This window comes from Phyllobates terribilis, unplaced genomic scaffold (assembly GCF_046119375.1).
Source record: "Phyllobates terribilis strain yellow unplaced genomic scaffold, ASM4611937v1 Scaffold_1__5_contigs__length_1240528914, whole genome shotgun sequence".
NCBI lineage: Eukaryota > Metazoa > Chordata > Amphibia > Anura > Dendrobatidae > Phyllobates > Phyllobates terribilis.
Window position 1 is genome coordinate 16657906 of NW_027362761.1, and position 22758 is coordinate 16680663.

Sequence of the window (22758 nt, forward strand, 5' to 3'; positions counted from 1 at the left end):
CTCAGAAGGCTGCCAGCAAGAGACTAACATTAACCCTTGCTGGACCAAAGGAAAAAAACTACATTTAAATTACAGTATACCTAGAGCTGCCACAAATCCCCAAATTATTTGTGACACATGGCCATTTTTCAATACAGGGAGATTCTAGTTATCCCTTGTCTATATGACCTCCTGTTCAAAGCCCCATCCTACCCGGCATTCTGCGAGAGTCTGCAAATCGCTCTCCCCATTGGGATACGATGGATTCTTCTCTGGACCGACCCATCTTCGTTTCCCCACAGGTAGGAGTCTCTGGCCTTGTGGCGACACTCTCCCCTCATTCGCCACGGAAGATCATTTCTACCGTTACACTGGGAGATTGTGACGACGGACGCCAGCCAGCTTTGGTTGGGGAGCAGTACTTCAACATTTCACGATTCAGGGCTGCTGGAAGGCTCAGGAATCCTCCCTCCCCATCAAGCTTCTAGAACTCAAAGCCATTAATCTCTCCCTCCTTCATTGGCAGGATCTTCTGTCGGGCTGCCCGGTCCACATTAAATGCGACAATGCCACAGCCTTGGCATACATTAATCAGCAGGGTGGAACTCTAAGCAGGCCAGTTATATCTGAGGTATCTCTCATCCTGTCTTGGTCCGAACAGAACTTTCTGGCGATGTCGGTAGCGCACATCCCTGGAGAGGACAACTAGGAAGCCGATTTCCCAAGACGTGAGGGCCTTTCTGCGAGCGAGTGGTCTCTAAACCCAACAGTCTTCAGACAGATTTGCCTAAGGTGGGGCTCACCCGATGTAGATTTGATGGCATCCAGAATGAACAAGGTTCCTCAGTTCGTGTCCAGGTCCTGCGATCTCCTAGCAGTTGACTCCAATACCCTATGATCTCCTAGTCTCAGTTCAACATTCTTTATCTGCACCCCCTCCACCCCTCGAATTCCCAGGCTCATCAAGAAGATCAAGGCAGAAGTGCCAGTCATCCTCGATGCTCCAGACTGGCCCAGAAGAGCTTGATATGCCAAAGTAATCAACTTTCTCACGGACGCCCTCTGAAAGCTTCCTTATCGTCCAGACCTGCTTTCCCTGGGTCCTCTCTTTCATCAAAATTCACAGTCTCTCAATTTAACAGCATGGCTGTTGAAGCCGCAATGTTAAGGGATGCAGGTTTCTCTGACCAGGTTATCCAAACCATGATCAAGGCACAGAAGCCTCTTCCTCTCGCATCTATCATTGCACATGGAAAGCCTTCTTTCGCTGGTGCAAAGCTAATCAGATCGCCCCATGTTCTGCTCTCTCCCTTTGGGCCTGGAGTCTGGTTTGTCACTCGGCTCTCTTAAGGGTCAGGTCTCCTCCCCTTCGATCCTTTTCCAGAGGAATCTTGTTTCCCAGTCTCAGATCAGGACCTTCATGCAGGGAGTCGCCCATTCAGTACCCCTCTATCGGCCTACAGTAGATCTTTGGGACCTCAATTTGGTACTAAATGTTCTTCAGGGTCCCTCTTTTGAACCATTGAGGGGTGTCTTCCTCTACAGTCACCTCCATCAGGTGAGTCTCAGAGCTTGTAGCTCTACCCTGTCATTCTCCCTTCCTTGTTCTCCACCAGGACAAGGTGGTCTTGCGACCCGTTCCAGCCTTTCTCCCTAAGGTGGTTTCCCCTTTCCACCTCAATGAGGATATCATCCTTCCTTTGTTTTGTCCGTCTCCCTGTCATCCTCTGGAGCGGTCTGTACACAAATTAAATCTTGTCAGAGCCCTTCGTCTCTATCTTTCCAGGACCGCATCTTCCAGACTCTCCCATTAATTGTTTGTGAATCCAGATGGTCACCTTGGGGGTTTCCCGCCTGCAAGGCCACGTTCGCCAGTTGGATCTGCTCTGCCATCCTGGAAGCGTATCAAGTAAAAAGAATAGACCGCCCCCACCCGGGGTCATGGTTCACTCCACCTGTGCAGTAGGGGCTTCTTGGGCGGTTCGTCATCAGCCCTCTGCAAGGCGGCTACCTGGTCCTCTGATGATACCTTTTCCAAGCTTTACAGAGTGTACACATACGCCTCGGCAGGTGCGAGCTAAGGCAGGAAGGTTCTGTAAGTGGCAATAGCCTGGGCTCAGACCTAGGTATGGCTTCTTCCTTCTTCCCACCCTTGGGACTGATTTAGGACGCCCCATGGTTTCCTGTGTCCCTCAATAAAACGATAGAGAAAAGATTTTGTGTACTCAGGGTAAAATCTCATTCTCAGAGCCTTCATTGGGGGACACAGAATCCACCCTTGTTAGTGCCTATGTTGGGCCAGTTTTGAAGTTTTTCTTTTCCTTTCTTGTTTCTTCTCCTACTGCTTTCTCACTAACTGATTAGCTTGCTTCCAGTTGATGGGTGTATCCTACTGAAAAGGAGTTCATTTTTTTCCCTAGTGTCAGCCTCCTAGTGGCAGCAGCATACATCCATGGTTACAGTGAGGACCCAAAATCATATTTTTTTTCTTTTAAATTTATAGCCCAAATTCTACTTGCGTCGATTTAAGGATACATTGTAGTATTTCTACTACATCAGCACAGGCAGCATACAAAATTAGAGATAAGTGGATCTGAGGAGATTTGAATTTGCCAAATTTTGCGGATTTTACTGGGAAAATCAGTTCGCAGCTAATTTATTTTCCTCAAATTGAATGTACTTTGTTTTGCGGTCTATAATAAATATAAGGTGTAAATAAAAAATCAAAAAAACAAGTACTCACCTCACTGCCATTTCTCTGGTCAACCCCTCTGCTCGCTGTCCCTCGTACAGTCTGATGTGTTGTTCCCATGCAGAGGCGTAGCTAGGGTTTTGGTTTAGGGGGGCGGGCAAAACTTCTGAGTGGGCCCCTAACCAGGTAACTCTGATTACAGCTATGGTGGCGCACCACAATAGTGGATGTAGGAGAACCTCAGCAGTTGACCGCACTGTTACTGAAAATAATCGCTATAAAAATACCAACACTGACATTACTGCCATATGGTGACCATATATTGGCAGATACCGGTTCTGCAGAACATATAAGAGATTACAGCACAGTTACAGATGACATCGTTCATATTTTCCATCCTTTCCATCTGGCACAGACCAACACGACAACTTCTCCATCCATGACTCGTCTACCGAGATAACAAAGATGCATTTGACTCCTTACATTTCAGGCACCGTCCCAATCTATTCTCATCCTGCTGATACCCCAATACTCAGCCGCTGCCGCCGTATGTGTCCCTATTACTGCATTTACTCTGTGCCCTCTAGATGGTTAAACATACCTTTAGAATATATGACTGCCCTGTGCAAATGCCCTAGAAAACAGTGCCTCCATTTTGCCCCCTAGGAAGTAATAATACCCTCTGTGTGCTCCTTTGACAGTCACAATAACCTGAGTTCCCCTATAACAATAAGTGCCCACTTAAAATTCAATAATGTTCTGAGTCTCCCCCCATGTACTGCTCCCCTCTACACAGTATGATGCTCTCTTATGCATAGTATAATGCCCCTCACTGCATAGTATCCCCCCACCCAGTATACTGACCCCTTAGTAGCCCCGAAACTGACGGCTCCAACACTGTATGATGGCCCCCACACTGTTAAAAGACCACACATTATCTCCCACACTGTGTGATATCCCTCACTGTAATCCAAAACTGTATGATGGCCCCATAAATAGCCTCCATATAGTATAATGCACCAGTTAGTCCTCAATATACTATAATGCACTCCCCATAGGCCCCTATAGTATAATGCACTCTCCATAGGCCACTATAGTATAATGCACCCCCGTAGGCAGACGCTTTATAGTATAATGCACCCTTGTAGGCAGACTCTATATAGTATAATGCTCCCCCATAGGCTTCTATAGTATAATGCACCCCCTTAGGCAGACTCTATATAGTATAATGCACTCCCCATAGGCAGACTCTCTATAGTATAATGCTATAATGCACTCCCCATAGGCAGACTCTATATAGTGTAATGCATTCTCCATAGGCAGACTATATATAATGCAGCCCCATAGGCCTCTATAGTATAATGCACCCCATAGGCAGAGTCTAGAAGTCTATGGGGCTGCATTATACTATATAGAGTCTGCCTATGGGGAGTGCATTATACTATAGAAGCCTATAGGGCTGCATTATACTATATATAGTATAATGCACTCCCCATTAAAATAAATACAATACTTGCCTCTCCTCCTCTTTCCCCGCGCTGCTCATCTCAGGACAGCGGACACCAAGTGATGAGTCATCGCACCCGGTCAGTGTCTGCGTCAGTGACGTCAGACGCAGAGGGGGACTGATGGGAGAGGGAGCTTCGCTCTCCCTCTCTCATGAGAGAGGCCCCCTGCCTCATTAAGCCCCCCACGCGCTCCAGCTCAAGGTCCCCTTAGCGGCCTCGTGGCAGTTCAGTGACATCAATTCTCCCTGCTCTGCCCCAAAATGTAACTGTATCCACATGCTGTGCACGCCGATACAGTTACACTAGCGTAGCTCCAGGTGGGCCCCTCAGACCCTGGGGCCACCGCCTCCTCTGCCTCCCGGTAGCTACTGCATGCACCATTCATAATATTGTGATTGCTCGGCAGGGTCTCCCACTAGGTCCAAAGGCTATAGAGATAAAGATTCAGAAAGATCTGAGGTACCATGAAGTGTTCTTTTAAAAAGTTTCCATCTTTATTCCAATATGAAAAAAACAAAAAAAACAGACGTAAGAAGACAGAGAGGCAGCGTTTCAGCCAAATTTGGCCTTTCTCAATCCTAAACAGGTGTAAACGTTGCCTCGCTTTGTCTTAAGTCAGGTTTTTGTTTGTTTGTTTTTAAAATTGGAATAAAGATGGAAGCTTTTTAAAAGAACGCTTCATGGTGCCTCGGACTTTTTGAATCACTGTCCCCCATACATTCCTCAGCACCTCTTCTTACCACTGGCTGAAACCCCAGGCAACTACACGATAGATCGGGATTTCTGGCTGCAACCAGGTGTGGGACGTGCATTATAGGGTCATGATATCGCAAGCTTATAACGCACATACACAAAGAGGTTCCAGCCTAGCGTGAATAGGCCAAGGGTTTTGACTTGCAGCGGCAGTAAGAAAGAGGTGCCGAGTACCATGTGGCCACTTTGTTATCATTTTGGCAGTGTGCTTCGGGTCATTGTCCATTTGGAAGACCCGTTTCCGACCAACCTTTAACTTCCTGGCTGATGTCTTGAGATGTTGTTTCAGTATTGCCACATAATCTTCTTTTCTCATGATGCCATCTATTTTGTGAAGTGCACCAGTTCCTCCTGGAACAAAACAACCCAACAACCTGATGCTGCCACCCCCGTGTTTCACAGTTGGTATGGTGTTTTTAGGCTTCCAAGCTTCTTCCTTTTTCCTCTAAACGTAACGATCATTATACCCAAAAAGTTCAATTTTAGTTTCATCAGACCACAGGACATGTCTCCAAAAATTAAGGTCTTTGTTCCTGTGTGCATTTGCAAACATTAATCTGGCTTTTTTTTTTTTCTTTTGGAGTAATGGCTTCTTCCTGGCAGAGTGGCCTTTCAGCCCATGGTGATACAGTACTCTTTTCACTGTTGATATTGATACAATCTTACCAGCTTCCGCCATCATCTTCACAAGGCCTTTTGCTTTTGTCCTTGGGTTGATATGCACATGTCGGACCAAAGCACATTCATCTCTGGGATACAGAACCCGTCTTCTTCTGAGCAATATGATGGCTGGACATCCCCATCTTGTTTGTACGTGTGTATAATTGTTTGTACAGATGAACGAGACACCTTCAGGTATCTTAAAATTGTACAACCAGGATGAGCCAGACTTGTGCAAGTCCACAATTCTCTTCCTGATATCTTGACTGATTTCTTTACACTTTCCCATGATTCTACACAAAGAAGCAGTGTGTTTCAGGTGTGCATTAAAATACATCCACAGGTGTGTCTCTAACTCAGATTAACTCAGAAGCTTCCAAACACATGACATCATATGGGCAGTCCAGTATTGTTTAAAGGCAAAGTAATCTTAGTGTATGTAATCTTTTGACTTTGCAGTAAGTAATAAAAATGCCTTAAAACATTTTCTCATTATTCTGGCATTTGACATATATATTGAAAATGTAGGCAAAAAAAATTAATTGAACGTGTTATTTGGCGTGAAACTGAATGGTAATAATATTAACAAAAAAAAAGCACAGGTCATTCTTTTCAATGTTTCTGTAGCAAAATAAATTCTACAATTCAAGCAGTAATTTATTTGTACCTCAAAGCAGTCCTAAAGCAATAATATAATTTGCCGTGCATAAAACAAACATACAGCCGCATCAGGGAAAAATAGCTGCTGATTTAAAAAAAAAAAAAAAAAAAAAAAAAAAAGGCAAAAAACCCCAAAAAGAATAAAAATGGCTGGACATTAAGAGCCTTTTGGGCCTAAATGGTTACTTTTGTTTTTATTAATCTATACTTGGGATTTCTTTTTTTTTTTTTTTTTTTTTTTTTGCACACTGTATGGGACTTGATCATGTTCCCTTATGACTGCTTTAATAATACCCTGCAGTACTGACAGGCAGCCTTTTAGGACTTAGTGCTGCAATAGTGACCTGCCGGCACCTTCTAGGGGTTTGTGGGGGTGCTGATGGGCTTACAGAGGGAGTCAACTACCTTTGTAAAACCACTTTGGTTCTTAAGTGAGTATTGCGCTATTATCAGAGTAATACAGGACAGTACATTATTACAGAGGTTATGATCCAGTAGCTGGTATTGGGATATTATTTTAATGCTCCTTTTTCGTTTCCAGCAAGTACTGAACGTTCTGCTGCACCTTTTATGGATCCAGTATCAATGGTCGGTCGTGTTGTGAGCCCTGATCTAATAGAAGGTAAGTTCTTACTGTTGAGTTTTATATATGGCATGTCACAGAACACTGCACTATAACTAACCCTAAGAACTAGTATTCATAGTAAAAGTGTGTGGTGGCGATTACTAAGCGTATAATTTCATATAACAGTCTTAAAGGGGTTCTCCACTTCAGGATATCCCCAGCTTAATCAATTCAAGACCTGAATTAAAATTAAAACCGTGTATACTCACATCCTGCAGCAGCACCATGTCAGCGATGTGAGTGCAGCTGTTCCTGTCGGTGACATGACATTGTTGTCATGTGCTAGCTGTAGCCAATGGGCGGCCGCTCATCTACTGCACCCTTTACTATTTTATCAGAATAAACGGAATATTGATGAGCTGCAGTCACAAATGGCCGCTCATTGGCTTTAACTTGCACAGACATAGCACAACAATGTCATGTCACTGCTGGGAACAGCCACACCGACATCACTGTAATGTGCCACTATGACAGGTGAGTATACACTTTTTTTTATGTAATTTGGGTCATGAATTAATTTAAGCTAGGGTTATTCGGTAATGGAGAACTCCTTAATACTAACAATTTCAAGAGTGAGTTGCACCAAATTTATTTAGAGGCGCACACCTCTTAATAAATGTGGAACACTTCGGGATATTAAAGGGACCCGTCACCCCCAACATTAAATATGACTATATTTTCTGTACAATAGTGTTCAAAATAATAGCAGTCCAATATAACTAACCAGATTAATCACTGTTTTTGGTATAAATTATATTACCACATGTCAAACAAGTTACCAGTTGGTGCAGTAGATTCTAAGTAAACCAACTGACTCAGCATTCATGATCTGCATGTTTTTGAGTCTGTGTATTTGAATAATTAATTGAAAGGGGATGTGTTCAAAATAATAGCAGTGTGGAGTTTCATTAGTGAGGGCAATCATTCTGTGAAGAAACAGGTGTGAATCAGGATGCCCTTATTTAAGGGTGAAGCCAATACATGTTGTACATGCATTTCTCCTTGTAAGCCTAAGAAATATGGGTCTTTCTTGACATTGTTCAGAAGAATGGCGTACTTTGATTAAAAAGTTGATTGGAGAGGGTAAACAGACAATGATAGACTGTTTACCTAAAATGATCTTCAATGCTTTAAAATGGAAAGCAAAACCAGAGAGACGTGGAAGAAAACGGAAGACTAACATTCGAATGGATCGAAGAATGGCAAAGGCTCATCCAATGGATCAGCTCCAGGATGTTAAAATACAGTCTCAAGTTACCTGTGAGTACTGTGACAGTCAGAAGACGCCTGTGTGAAGCTAATCTCTTAGCAAGAAGTCCCTGCAATGTCCCACTGTTTAAAAAAAAAAAATACATGTACTGAAGCGGATACAATTTGCCAAAGAAAACATCAACTGGCCTAAAGAGAAATGGAGAAACATTTTGTGGACTGATGAAAGTAAAATTGTTCTTTTTGGGTCCACGGGCCGCAGACAGTTCGTCAGATGACCCCCAAACTCTGCATTCAAGCCACAGTACAGTCTGAAGACAGTGAAGCATGGTTGTGCTTGATATGGGCATGTTTCTCTTACTATGATGCCAGGCCTATTTACCGCATACCAGGGATCATGGACCAGTTTGCATATATTAAAATACTTGAATAGGTCATGTTGCCTTACGCTGAAGAGGATATGCCCTTGAAATAGGTGTTTCAACAAGCCAAAGACCCTAAACACACCAATAAACAAGCAAAATCTTGATTCCAGTCCAACAAAATTGAGGTTATGGAGTGGCCAGCCCAATCCTCGGACCTTAATCCGATAGAACACTTGTGGTATGACATCAATAATGCTGTTTGAGGCAAAACCAACAAATGCCAAAAAATTGTTGAATGTAGTCAAAGCATCCTGGGTTGGAATAACAGTTGACAGGTGCTAGAAGTTGGCGGACTCTGTGCAACATAGATGTGAAGCAGTTCTAAAAAACTGTGGATATACAACTAAATATTAGGTTGGTGATTTACAGGAATGCTAAATCCTCAAAAAAAAAACAAAAAAAAAAAACCTGTTGTGAGTTTGTAAAGACAAATGCAGACACTGCTATTTTTTAGAACAGCCCAATGTTAATTTTTTGTCTTCTGTAAAGTACCGTATTTCTCTATGGAAGGATGCTGCGATCCCATGGTTCGGGTGGTGCTGCCATGGGTCGCATGGGCGAGGTTGAGAGAATTTCCCTGCATACATCCGCAGGGTGCGGGCATCGGCCGCCCTGCGCCTCGTGCAGGCCGGTTCCGGGTTCTTCACCGTGCATGTGGCCGGCCTGATGACGCACCCGATAACCCGAATTACTTACCGGTAATTTGATTTTCCAGAACCCACGACAGCACCCTTCTTATTCCCTTCCCTACTATGGTTTTGGGTTCTTTTCTAATATCAAAAATTGTGCACTGGGGGAAGCAGTAAAAAAAAAAAAAAAAAAATTTGTATAATATGTATATATGTGTATTACTAACTAAACGGAAGCCTCTCATGCTCTGTAAACCATTGAAGCAGAAGGAGAGGCTTCGCCCTTTTAAATCTGTAGGTTTCCTGTCCTTGGGGGCAGATCCCCCTCTCACTTACGGTGCTGCCGTTGGTTCTGAAAAATCAAATTACTGGTAAGTAATTATCATTTATTTGGTGCCCTTTTTTCCTATAGGCTACGCTGGGAGCTTAAAAAAACCGTAATGTCAGATCAATTGCACAAACACCTCAAAAAAGGGAATACGTAATAATCTGAGCAGATTGCTATTGCTTATTTTGGTGTGGACCCCTGCAGGAAAAATGAAGCAAAAAAAAAAAAAGCTGCATTTTCGCTCTTGGGAACATGGTCTGAATGTCGGCTTATGGAGGATTGCTTTAAAGCGTCACTCCAGTGTTTTTTTTTTTTTTTATTGCAGTGCTGGAGTGGTGCTACAAATTTATGTTCCCTGACCTTACTATTATGTTTACTGTGATGGAGTGTGAGACGGAGCAGGCACAGACAGCAGGCCGATGAGCAATCGAACAACCTTTATTGAGACTGGGAGAATATAACACCAAATGTAGCTGTGGTTCCTTAGAGTCAGTAGCACAGAAAGGGCCAAATCAAGGGGCGCCATTCGGTAATCCATGCCAAGTACAATGCAACAACTAAGTCCTCAAATCCAGCAGGGTGGCAAAACATCACAATCCCACTTGGCAACTGATCTCCAATCCCAATAGTCCAATGGATCTCCAATAGTCCGTACCATGGCACTAGGATCTGGCCTCAGCACAGGTCCTAGCCCTTCACACGGCACAGCATCAACTAACTGAAAGAGAGGAACAAAGACACACATGCCCCCACTAGATGCAGGACAGAAAATGCCAATATAGGCCCGAGTCCATTATGGTCCATGAAAACAGGCTGGGGGGGAGGGGGCACTGTCACATTTACTAACCGCTGTATTCATCTGTTATCACCGTCGCTCCGATCGTTTCTAAAGTTTGTCACCTGCCACATCGCTCCAGTGTTTGCTGGGCGATCCGGAGGTCACTACTCAATGTAAGTCTATCAGAGCAAGAACAAGGCTCTCATAGACTTGCATTGAGAGCTTGTGACTGGTACCTCTGACCAGTGGCATCACCCCGCATGTTGGTCAGATGTATGGGCCCTTGTAGCGTTCTAAATCTTATAAAGACATGCGTGTTGCCCCCCCAACCTCCCCCATTCTGTAGCAATGTTTCCCTTCCCTGACCCTTTCCAGGTATATATGTCCCCCATCTTGTGCCCTTTCCAGGTATATATGTTCCCCATCCTGTGCCCCTTCCAGGTATTTATGTCCCCTATCCTAGGCCCCCTCCAGGTATATATGCCACCCATCTTTGTATATATGTCCCCATCCTGAGTCCCTTCCAGGTATATACACTGCTCAAAAAAATAAAGGGAACACTTAAACAACAGAATATAACTTCAAGTAAATCAAACTTCTGTGAAATCAAACTGTCCACTTAGGAAGCAACACTGATTGACAATCAATTTCACATGCTGTTGTGCAAATGGAATAGACAATAGATGGAAATTATTGGCAATTATCAAGACACCCTCAATAAAGGAGTGGTTCTGCAGGTGGGGACCAGGGACCACAGACCACATCTCAGTACCAATGCTTTCTGGCTGATGTTTTGGTCACTTTTGAATGTTGGTTGTGCTTTCACACTCGTGGTAGCATGAGACGGGACTCTACAACCCACAGAAGTTGCTGAGGTAGTGCAGCTCATCCAGGATGGCACATCAATGCGAGCTGTGGCAAGAAGGTTTGCTGTGTCTGTCAGCGTAGTGTCCAGAGGCTGGAGGCGCTACCAGGAGACAGGCCAGTACACCAGGAGACGTGGAGGGGGCCGTAGGAGGGCAACAACCCAGCAGCAGGACTGCTACCTCCGGATTTGTGCAAGGAGGAACAGGAGGAGCACTGCAAGAGCCTTGCAAAATGACCTCCAGCAGGCCACAAATGTGCATGTGTCTGCACAAACGGTTAAAAACCGACTCCATTAAGGTGGTATGAGGGCCCGACGTCCACAGATGGGGGTTGTGCTCACAGCCCAACACCTTACAGGACGCTTGGCATTTGCCACAGAACACCAGGATTGGCAAAGTCGCCACTGGCGCCCTGTGCTCTTCACAGATGAAAGCAGGTTCACACTGAGCACATGTGACAGACGTGACAGAGTCTGGAGATGCCGTGGAGAGCGATCTGCTTCCTGCAGCATCCTTCAGCATGACCGGTTTGGCAGTGGGTCAGTAATGGTGTGGGGTGGCATTTCTTTGGAGGGTCGCACAGCCCTCCATGTGCTCGCCAGAGGTAGCCTGACTGCCATTAGATACCGAGATGAGATCCTCAGACCCCTTGTGAGAGCATATGCTGGTGCGGTTGGCCCTGGGTTCCTCCTAATGCAGGACAATGCCAGACCTCATGTGGCTGGAGTGTGTCAGCAGTTCCTGCAAGATGAAGGCATTGAAGCTATGGACTGGACCGCCCGTTCCCCAGACCTGAATCCGATTGAGCACATCTGGGACATCATGTCTCACTCCATCCACCAACGTCACGTTGCACCACAGACTGTCCAGGAGTTGGCGGATGTTTTAGTCCAGGTCTGGGAGGAGATCCCACAGGAGACCATCCGCAACCTCATAAGGAGCATGCCCAGGCATTGTAGGGAGGTCATACAGGCACGTGGAGGCCACACACAATACTGAGCCTCATTTTGACTTGTTTTAAGGACATTACATCAAAGTTGGATCAGCCTGTAGTGTGTTTTTCCACTTTAATTTTGGGGGTGACTCCAAATCCAGGCCTCCATTGGTTAATAAATTTGATTTCCATTGATGATTTTTGTGTGATTTTGTTGTCGGCACATTCAACTTTGTACAGAACCAAGTATTCAATGAGAATATTTCATTAATTCAGATCTAGGATGTGTTATTTGAGTGTTCCCTTTATTTTTTTGAGCAGTGTATATGCCCCCCATCCTGGGCCCCTGCCTAATAGTTAGATATATCTCCCCCATCCTTGGCCCCTTCTTGGTATATATGCCCTCACCCTGTGCCACTTCTTGGTATATATGTCCTGCATCCTGGTATTTACCCCCCCCCCATCCTGGGTTCCTTCCTTGTATGCATGTTCCTTTTCTGCCACTATTCTCTAACGCATGAAAAAAACAACATAACATTATTCCCATCTTTCCTCTCTCCACGTCGTGCGGCGTCTTGGTCTGTAGCCGGCACAGAGGCCGGCAGCTGACATCAGCGTGTCACTGCTATGTCCCACCTGTGTAGCAATGCAGGGACCAGACAGTTCTCTGCATCACAATACATTTCAGCTGAATGTGCGTCCTCGGATGCACATCCAGCTGAAATAGCTGCTGTTGTCTATGAGTCCTCCCGCACTGGCGCGGTGCAGAGGGTACAATAGCAATAATTGCACCCAAGCCTCTGACTTGTGGTCAATCAGAAGTTGCAGTCAGGAAACTTAGATTAGTAACACCACTCCAGCACTGAAACAAAAAAAAAAAACAGTGGAGTGATGCTTTTAAATAAAACAAGTATGTTTTTTTGTGTTTTCAGTAGAGGAGGATGTGTTATATGGGTGCCGTGTGTGTTTTGTAGGAGCAGGACTTCTATGGAGGAGAGTGCGGCAGTCCCTGCAAGATAGACGATCAATGAGTGGAGCAGACCAATACAGAAGCTACCACCTCTTCTGTGCTGCACTAAATAACAGCCGTGCACTTTTAGAATAGCATATACTGTACACAGTCATGTGTATAGATATTTATTGATTACATCTGCATTATTATATAAACACATATACATATAGATATAATATGTATGTGCATGTTTCTCTCTATACGTAAACGCAATAAATGCTGAGTTAGCCTATCAATCTATAAATAAACATACACTTTACATTTAGTTCTATGTCTGCACTATTTGTGCTATTTAATAAAGAGGTTGCCCAGTATTTAACCCCTTCATGACACGGCTATTTTCTGTTTTGTTGTTTGTTTTTTCTTTTTTTTCCTCCCCTTCTTCCATGAGCCATAACGTTTTTAGTTTTCCGTCCATATGAGTTTAGTTCATAGCCATATGAGGGCTTATTTTTTGCAGGACAAATTGTACTTTTAATTGACATCATCATTTTTTCATGTAATGCACTGGAAAAAAATCCAAGTGTGTTGAAATTGCTAAAAAAAAAGTGCAATTCCACAATTGTTTCTTGGGTTTTTTATTTACCATGTTCACTTTACGGTAAAACTAACCTGGCAATATGATTGTCCAGGTCAGTACAAGTACGCAGATACCAAACATGTATAGTTTTTTTTATTTAAGTATTTAAAAATAAATTTGTAAATGACGTTGTTACGATTACCATTTTGGGGTAGCTACAATGTTTTGATCGCTTCCTATTGCATTTTATTGCAATGTTGCGGTGGCCAAAAAAACGTAATTCCGGTGTTGATTTTTTTCTCTCGTTACACATTTACTGATTGGCTTAATCTATTTTAGATTTTGATCGAACTTTTAAGAACACCGCAATGCCAAATATGTGGAATTGTTTTAGTTTTATTTTTAATGAGGCAAAAGGGGGCTGATTTGAACTTTTGTATATTTTTATTTTTGTCATATTTTTGTGTTTCAATTTTTTTTTTAATTTTTAAGAATCATTCAAAAAGGAGGGAAAGGAGGGGGGGAAATAAAGGAAAAAGAAGGACGGGGTAAATATTTATTAGGAAGGGAAAAACTAGGAATGAATAAGAAAATAGGGAAAAGGAAATTGGAGAACTCAGATTAAAGTCGTAAATAATACAGTAGTGAATGTGATACATAGAGGAGAATACAAAACTCTTAATAATAAGTATAAAGTAGTCAGAAATCAGCTATTTCACGGTATTATGAACAAAAGTAATAGTACAGTACTTATACAGTTTGCATTTATTATACTATCTTAGGAGAAATAAGATCCCAAGGTTCCCATTTTCTTTGGAATTTTTTAAGTCACTTGCTATAACAAATCTAAATTCGTAAGACCTATGTGTAGCAATTCTATCAAAAATATCTGAAAAATCAGGGGAAATTGTTTTTTCCCAGAAAAAATGCAATCGTAATTTTTACCACTAGGAAAATGTGAATCAGAATGGACCTAGTTGGAGGATCTAAGTTTTCCATATATTCACCTTGAAATAGGAAATCCTGGAAAAGTTGTCAAGAATAATTTGGACTTCTCTAATAGAGTTAAGAGGATCGGTTATTGAGAGTAGAACATAATCAGCTAAGAAGCTGATTTTAATGTGTCGGGACGGGATTTAAATTCCTTTACTCTTGGGGTCAGCTCTAATTTTTTGAGCTAAGGGTCCCATGGCCAGAGCGAATAATAAAGGGGAAAGGGGGCAACCCTGTTTTGTTTCATTTGAAATTTTGATAATGTAGGACATGTGATTATTTACATATATTCTAGCACTGGGATTTGAATAAAGAGCCATAATGGAAGATAAAACCGGATTACCAAAGCCAAATTTGAGAAGGGTCTATTTAAGGTAATCCCAATTAAGCCTATCAAAGGCTTTTTGGGCGTCAAGAGTCAAGAGAAGTGAGGGAAGACAAGATGTACTGATAATGTTTATAATATTTAAAGATCTTCCAGTTGCATCAGATGTCTGTCATCCCTGAATAAAGCCCATTTGATCATTTTCTATTATTTTAGGGAGGATTTTACTCAAACTATTTGCCAGGGCCTTTGAATAAATTTTGAGGTCAGTGTTGATGAGAGAAATTGGTCTATAATTCTTAATCTGGTCAATCTGTCCTTTAGTTTTTGGTAGAAGAATAATAGTCGCTTGGAGCATTCCTGCCGGAAAGTTGCCAGATCTAGAAGCTGTATTAAAAATTTTTACTAAGTAAAGGGATAAGATAAAAATGTATGTTTTAAAATATTCACTAGTAAAGCCATCTGGGCCCGGTGATTTTTTAAGTTTGAGTTTATTTATTGTGTCTAAGATTTCTTCTAGTGAAAAGGGAGCGTTTAAAGGAGTTAAATCCTCATGTGATGTTGCTGGAAGTTTTATTTCTGAAAGAAAACTATTAATATCATCTTTAGATGGTTGATAACATGAAGAATTATATTTTATATTATATGGTTTCTGATAAAATTCTGCAAAATGAGTTTGCTATGTCTTTGGGGTGGGTTTTAATCTCACCAATAGAGTTTTTTTATGTTATTAACTCTATTCTTCACTCTAATTTGTTTTAGGCGTTGTGCCATATATTTAGTCTGTTTGTTCAGTGAAGAATAGCACTTTGATTTACCTGTTTTAATAGAAGAGTCATAATCAGAAAAAAGCTCATTTTTGAGATTTTGCATTAGTTTTAATATTTCTAAATGTAGAGAAGGTGAAGGAGAAGTAAGATTTAATTGAGCGTCCTCCCTTATTTTAATTTCAGAGTGAAGCTTTTGGACTTTTTTCTTTTTCTTTCTTTTATATCTTGATGAGAGTTGCATCAAGTTCACTCTCATTTACAGCCTTGTGGGCGTTCCAAAGGATGAACGGACATGTTGATTCCAAATAGTTTTCAGTAAAATAATTTTTTAACGCATTTTGAAGTTTGCTTTTGAATTCAGGAGTTTGTAGTAGTAAAGAGTTGCATTTCCATAATAAATTATTATTCCAAAAGGGGCCTAAATGTAATCCAAATGTTCCCGGTGGGATGTCTTCCTATTTGGGTAAAGTTCCCTGAACACAACCTGTAAGTTCAAGAAAACTTAGACCAAAAAGAAACTCCAAATTTGTCCCAAGCTCTGAAAAGATCAAAAGGTATCATGTAATAATAGAAACAAACCAAAAGTTTACATAACATGGTGTTTAATAAAAAAAAAAAATACAAAAACTGACTTCTTCGAAAATCCCAGTTCCGAAAAAGACCATTTGACAAATAGTTATTCAAAATATTGACTAAAACGTCAAAACATAAAGACCGTAGTCAGTTGGATTGTGATCTACCAAAGTGGCTACATCTATATCATGTTAAGAATAGTAAAGCCCAATAAAAGGAAGTATTCAGCGCTTATTCTTTAGATCTATATTCTTTTATATAGAAGATATGAAGTTCAATCTTTCCACTGGTGAAAACATAGGTATAGTTTTACCTTTGTAGAATATCAAAAGTTTAGTCGGGAAACCCCATCTATAATTGATACCCATTTGCCGTAAAGTGGTGGTAACATCACTAAATGTTTTTCATGTGGAGATAGTGTCCTTAGAGAGGTCTGCAAAAATTTTTATGTGACTATAGGGATCAGGGAATTGTTTATTTTATTTTTTGTGTTATTGAAATGAATAGATAAGATGGTATCCCTCTGGAATTCTACTGAAATGGTAGATGGGCGGGGCAGACGATGGATCCTGTCAATAGTAGACTCAGGCTCAGATAGGGATGAAAGAGTTTTTTTGAAAAAAGTTTTAATGTAGTTCGTTAATTAATTTATTTTGGGTAACGCTTTCAGGTATTCCTCTCATTTTTGTATTATTTCTATGATTCCGATCTTCCATAGCAAAAAGCTTGGATCGTAGTTTAACCATTTCTACATGCATTTCTTGATTTTCTTTAAAGTTTCAGTCGTTTTTTCTGCTGATTCAATCCTTTTGTCGTTTGCCTCATATTTTTGAATAAAAGAACTTATAGTTGTTTCAAGTAGTTTTATCTGTCTCTCAAAGGCAAGTTCAATACTATCATTAAGGTCTTTAGTTAGTTTTTTTCATAAAATCTTCAAAGACCTTTCTTTCCAAGGAAGGATAGTCATCTGTTCTAGAGAAAATCTTTGGTCTAGCATCCTGATCAATTGTACAGACTTAGCCTTGATCTTTCCTGGATTCATTTTTATCTGGGCTTAGATTAGATGAGGATTCAATGATATCCTCATCTGAGTTAGCCGAGTGTGATAACTCTCTAAAGCAAGTACTATTTAACTGAGGAGATTTATTAAGGTTATCGAAGGATAGTCCCGAGGAAGGATTTTTGTAAGAGCTACTCTTTCACAATTCCACTGTATGTAATATTGCCCTTAGACTTTGTTTCTTCTAATTTACTGTCATCTCTCTTTAAGGGGGATGTAGAATTTGATGGGCTAAAAAGATTAGGAGTTTCTTCTGATACACCTGAGGCCGTTTGAGAAAAGTGGGACTGAGATGAGGTATATTTTTCCCTTTGTGGTCTAGGCCTATTGCAATCAGATAAAGGGATAGTATTGGAGGTACTTGTTTTGGATTTAGTACAGCTCTTATCCATTTTATGCAAGATAATTAAAAGTTTCAGATACTAACTGGGATAACTAGAATGAATGAATAAAAAGGAATTATATCGGTTAGGAAACCAATTACCTATGTCTTTATACTCAGACATATAGAGAAAAATCAGTTTTTCCAACAAAAACATATGTAACACCTGACTTCAAAAACACACAATGTCACTGATAGCCTTTCCAAGTGTCCTAGTCAATCCTTCAAGATGTCACTTCTTGTAAAGACTCCTTAATGAGACCCCCCCCCCCCCCAGTAGAAAGAGAGCTGAACAGAGGTCAAACTAATCACTCATTCCTTGCATATGCTTATCTTCAGTGGCACACAGTGTGTCACCCCTTTATCAACTTCAAATGTACCTGATGTCGCATCCTCTTCTGAGCTGGGGTGAGCTGAACGAAGCCTCAATCAGATGTTCACTCCCCGTATTCACTTGTCTTTAGTGACAACTAGTGTGTCCCCTCTGTGTCAGTGTTGAGAATAACGGTTGCCTAGTCTTCCATCCGCGATAGGTCTCCGGCATGTCCTCCTCTAAACCAGGGAGAACCGAACAGTTCTCTTATCAGCAGTTCACTGCGTGCACTTTGACTTTGAACAAACAGTGCTCTGGTGGGCCGCCACTCCTTGCCCGGACCGGTCTTCTATGACACTTAGTGTAACACCACTATGTCACCTCCAGATGACCGGGTGTCACATCCACTGGTTCTTCGGCCTCTTCAGGGCCAGGGAGAGATGAACGAGGCTCCGATCAGCTGTTACCTCACAGCGCTGAATGCAGCAAACAAGTCATGAGAATTCCTCAGACTGCAGCGTTGTTTCCCCGTTGGCTTTCAGGCTTAATATCTCCGCAGTGCCAGCATGTAAAAAGACAGTTAAGGTCTTAAAATGTACCTGATGGATCCCCAAGTTTTCCCAACAGGGAAATAAAGCAGAAAGTTTTCAATAAGTAGTTGTTGCTTTATAGATTGTATCCAGGAAGCTCAGGACTCCCACGTCTCACATCGCTGAAGTCCAAGCCAACCCCATTTAGTCATATTTTTAACCATTTCACCCCGAAGTCTGTTTTCACCTTCCTGACCAGGCCAATTTTTACAATTCTGACCAGTGTCATTTTATGAGGTAATAACTCTGGAGCGCTTCAACGGATCCCGGTGATTCTGAGATTGTTTTTTCGTGACATATTGTACTTCATGATAGTGGTAAAATTTATTTGATAGGACTTGTGTTTATTTGTGAAAAAATTGGAAATTTGGTGAAAATTGTGAAAATTTTGCAATATTCAAACTTTTAATTTTGTATGCCCTTAAATCAGAGAGATACCGTACAGACCAAAAGTTTGGACACACCTTCTCATTTAAAGATTTTTCTGTATTTTCATGACTATGAAAATTGTACATTCACACTGAAGGCATCAAAACTATGAATTAACACATGTGGAATTATATACTTAACAAAAAAGTGTAAAACAACTGAAAATATGCCTTATATTCTAGGTTCTTCAAAGTAGCCACCTTTTGCTTTGATGACTACTTTGGACACTCTTGGCATTCTCTTGATGAGCTTCAAGAGGTAGTCACCGGAAATGGTCTTACCAACAATCTTGAAGGAGTTCCTAGAAATGCTTAGCACTTGTTGGCCCTTTTGCCTTCACTCTGCGGTCCAGCTCACCCCAAACCATCTCGATTGGGTTCAGGTCTGGTGACTGTGAAGGCCAGGTCATCTGGCTTAGCACCCCATCACTCTCCTCCTTGGTCAAATAGCCCTTACACTGCCTGGAGGTGTGTTTGGGGTCATTGTCCTCTTGAAAAATAAATGATGGTCCAACTAAACGCAAACCGGATGGAATAGCATGCCGCTGCAATATGCTGTGGTAGCCATGCTGGTTCAGTATGCCTTCAATTTTGAATAAATCCCCAACAGTGTCACCAGCAAAGCACCCCCACACCATCACACCTCCTCCTCCATGCTTCACGGTGGGAACCAGGCATGTAGAGTCCATCTGTTCACCTTTTCTGCGTCGCACAAAGACACGGTGGTTGGAACCAAAGATCTCAAATTTGGACTCATCAAACCAAAGCAGAGATTTCCATTGGTCTAATGTCCATTCCTTGTGTTCTTTAGCCCAAACAAGTCTCTTCTGCTTGTTGCCTGTCCTTAGCAGTGGTTTTCTAGCAGCTATTTTACCATGAAGGCCTGCTGCACAAAGTCTCCTCTTAACAGTTGTTGAAGAGATGTGTCTGCTGCTTGAACTCTGTGTGGCATTGAGCTGGTCTCTAATCTGAGCTGCTGTTAACCTGCAATTTCTGAGGCTGGTGACTCGGATAAACCTATCCTCAGAAGCAGAGGTGACTCTTGGTCTTCCTTTCCTGGGGCGGTCCTCATGTGAGCCAGTTTCTTTGTAGCGCTTGATGGTTTTTACAACTGCACTTGGGGACACTTTCAAAGTTTTCCCAATTTTTCGGACTGACTGACCTTCATTTCTTAAAGTGCTGATGGCCACTCGTTTTTCTTTACTTAGCTGCTTTTTTCTTGCCATAATACAAATTCTAACAGTCTATTCAGTAGGACTATCAGCTGTGTATCCGCCAGTCTTATGCACAACACAACTGAAGGTCACAACCCCATTTATAAGGCAAGAAATCCCACTTATTAAATCTGACAGGGCACACCTGTGAAGTGAAAACCATTTCTGGTGACTACCTCTTGAAGCTCATCAAGAGAATGCCAAGAGTGTGCAAAGCAGTCATCAAAGCAAAAGGTGGTTACTTTGAAGAATCTAGAATATAAGACATATTTTCAGTTGTTTCACACTTTATTGTTAAGTATATAATTCCACATGTGTTAATTCATAGTTTTGATGCCTTCAGTGTGTCCTTCTTGAAGGTCCCCACGGCCATCTTGGGACCGGGAGTCACCATGGAGACCATCAGCACAATGCGTTTGCAACGCTGATGAAAGCAGAGAGGGAGCCCACTCTGCGATGCCCCGCAATGTCTCGGTCACAATTGACAGCGGCATCACAGGGGTTAAACACCAGTGATTGTTGCTAGCACCGATTGTGGGAGGTGCGTCGGGGTGTCATCTCTCACATAGAGCTGACACCCGCATGTGATCGCGGTGGCGCTCAGCGATCATTGCGCCGTACATATGCTGCTCTTTGCGGAACGCAGCTCCCGCAGAGCAGTATTTGTACGGTGCATGTCAGGGAAGGGGTTAAAACACTTTTTTGCAGTATTTGTTAGCCCCATTGGGGGATTTGAAGCTACCATCATTCAATCACATGTACTATATATGGTTGTGCAAAATCACAGTCTCCTATAAATGCCAGCTTTCACAGGAGAATCGTCCTGATAAGCACAGTGTCATGGGTGTATCAGGTTTGACAGACAGTTCTGGATCCAGCTGTAGAGGGTCGCTGAGCTTAGCTTTGCAGACACCTTCTTGATCCTTTCATCATCCTTCTTTCGTTAGGACCCAGTGGTGATCTCCACCTTCTGCTGCTAATTAACACACCCTTGCTTGATCTTTAAAAGCCCTCAGTGTCTCCAGAGAGTTGCCAGTGATAAAGTAAAATTCCTCTGTTCAGGTCTGGTGTACTAGCAGTCTGCTAGATTAGTCTTGGAGTTCCTTTGAGGATAGTAGTCGTGATCTCTCTGGTGTCTTCTCAAACCTAAGTGTTTCCCCTTGTATGTTTCCCTTGTTTGTCTTTAGCTGCAGTGGGGCTGACTAGTGCTCACCCCTCCCCCTCCCTACCTAGGGTCCAGTTCTAGGAATAGCCAGGGCTTGGGTATCCTGCTCCGCGATGGGTGAAGAACCTATCTAGGGACGATGGGGGTCAGGGTGGTGTTAGATCTACCTAGGGGTCTCCACTCCTTTTCGTATTTTCTGGACCCCCCCCCCCTTTTCCCATCGTTGTTAGCTTGGTCCTTCCCATACCTAGCATGACACACGGAGGAATTCAGCAGACCCCCCAACCATCATGGCAACCCACCAGCACCCAGCGATCATGTCACAGGCATGCCGATGGACGCATGGAATGACGTGTTCACCTGCCAGCGCATGTTAGATGCTGCTGTCAGAGATTGACAGCAGCATTTAACATGTTAACAGCAGTGGTCTGAGCTCTGCTCCACCGACCGCTGGTAGAGGCAGTTGATGGCTGAATAATTAAGCCATCATCTGCAGGGAAAGATGCAGGCTCAGCTTGCAAGCCTACATCAGTCAACGACCCGACATATGAAGTAACTGTACATCATATGTTGGGAAGGGGTTTAAAAAAACTAGTAGCAGGAAAAAATATAAAATGATTAAAAAAAAAAAATTACTCACCTGGCAAATCCCTAACATTCTAGCATTGCTACTTGTGGTTCTGAGTAGCGCTCAGCTCTGGACTTGTAGACTGATTTCCATGGAGAAATCCCTTTACAAGCCCAGTGCTGAATACTGATCAGCGATGCAGCAGTCAGTCAGTCTGAGCTCCGGCTGGCACTGTGACATTGGTAATACTGTATATGCTGAGTGCTTCTGACGTTCAGTGAGGGAGAAGTGGTGTTTACTGCACTGGGTAAGCTGCGCCACTACCTAGGAATAGGGACATACTGACTAATGTATTGACTGCTGAGCACTAATCAGAGGAATAAGCAGCACAGCCCTCAGTTCCTTGCATCAGAAGGCAGCGCCCCTTCTAATTTGGAGATACCACTTATTTCTGTCAGAAGCACTCACCATATACAGTTTTAGCACTCTCACAGTGCCGACCAGGGTGCAGATTGACTGCTGTATCAATGATAAGCACTCCGCACTGGACTGGTAGAGAGATTCCCTCAGGGAATGACACTCCAGCTCTGCTGCAAGCGTTAGCTGAGTGTCAGTGCACTGTGCTCTGATCCTCTCACATGAGAGAATTGCAACACAGATGTGGAGGAGATGGAGAAAGTAATTTCTCCATCTCCACCATTGCCTGTCTCAGCGTATATCGGGCTGCACTGGGATGACATCTGATTGCAGTCCGACATTTCACACGCACCCATGGACTTGTATGGGTCTGTGTGAAACC

At 42.6% G+C, this 22758-nt stretch overlaps 1 protein-coding gene across 5 annotated transcripts in view; it reads left to right on the forward strand.

The window, feature by feature from the left end:
- The window catches only part of CUNH19orf44 (chromosome unknown C19orf44 homolog), a 119086-nt gene that overhangs the window by 53955 nt on the left and 42373 nt on the right, over positions 1–22758 (forward strand). For all 5 annotated transcript variants that reach the window (XR_012252327.1, XR_012252329.1, XR_012252324.1 and 2 more), the window contains exon 8: positions 6794–6874. Coding sequence is in view for 1 of the 5 variants with exons in the window: in XM_073655197.1 (XP_073511298.1) it covers positions 6794–6874 (81 nt within the window). In the remaining 4 variants the exon portion in view is untranslated. The remainder of the gene's footprint in view (positions 1–6793; positions 6875–22758) is intronic.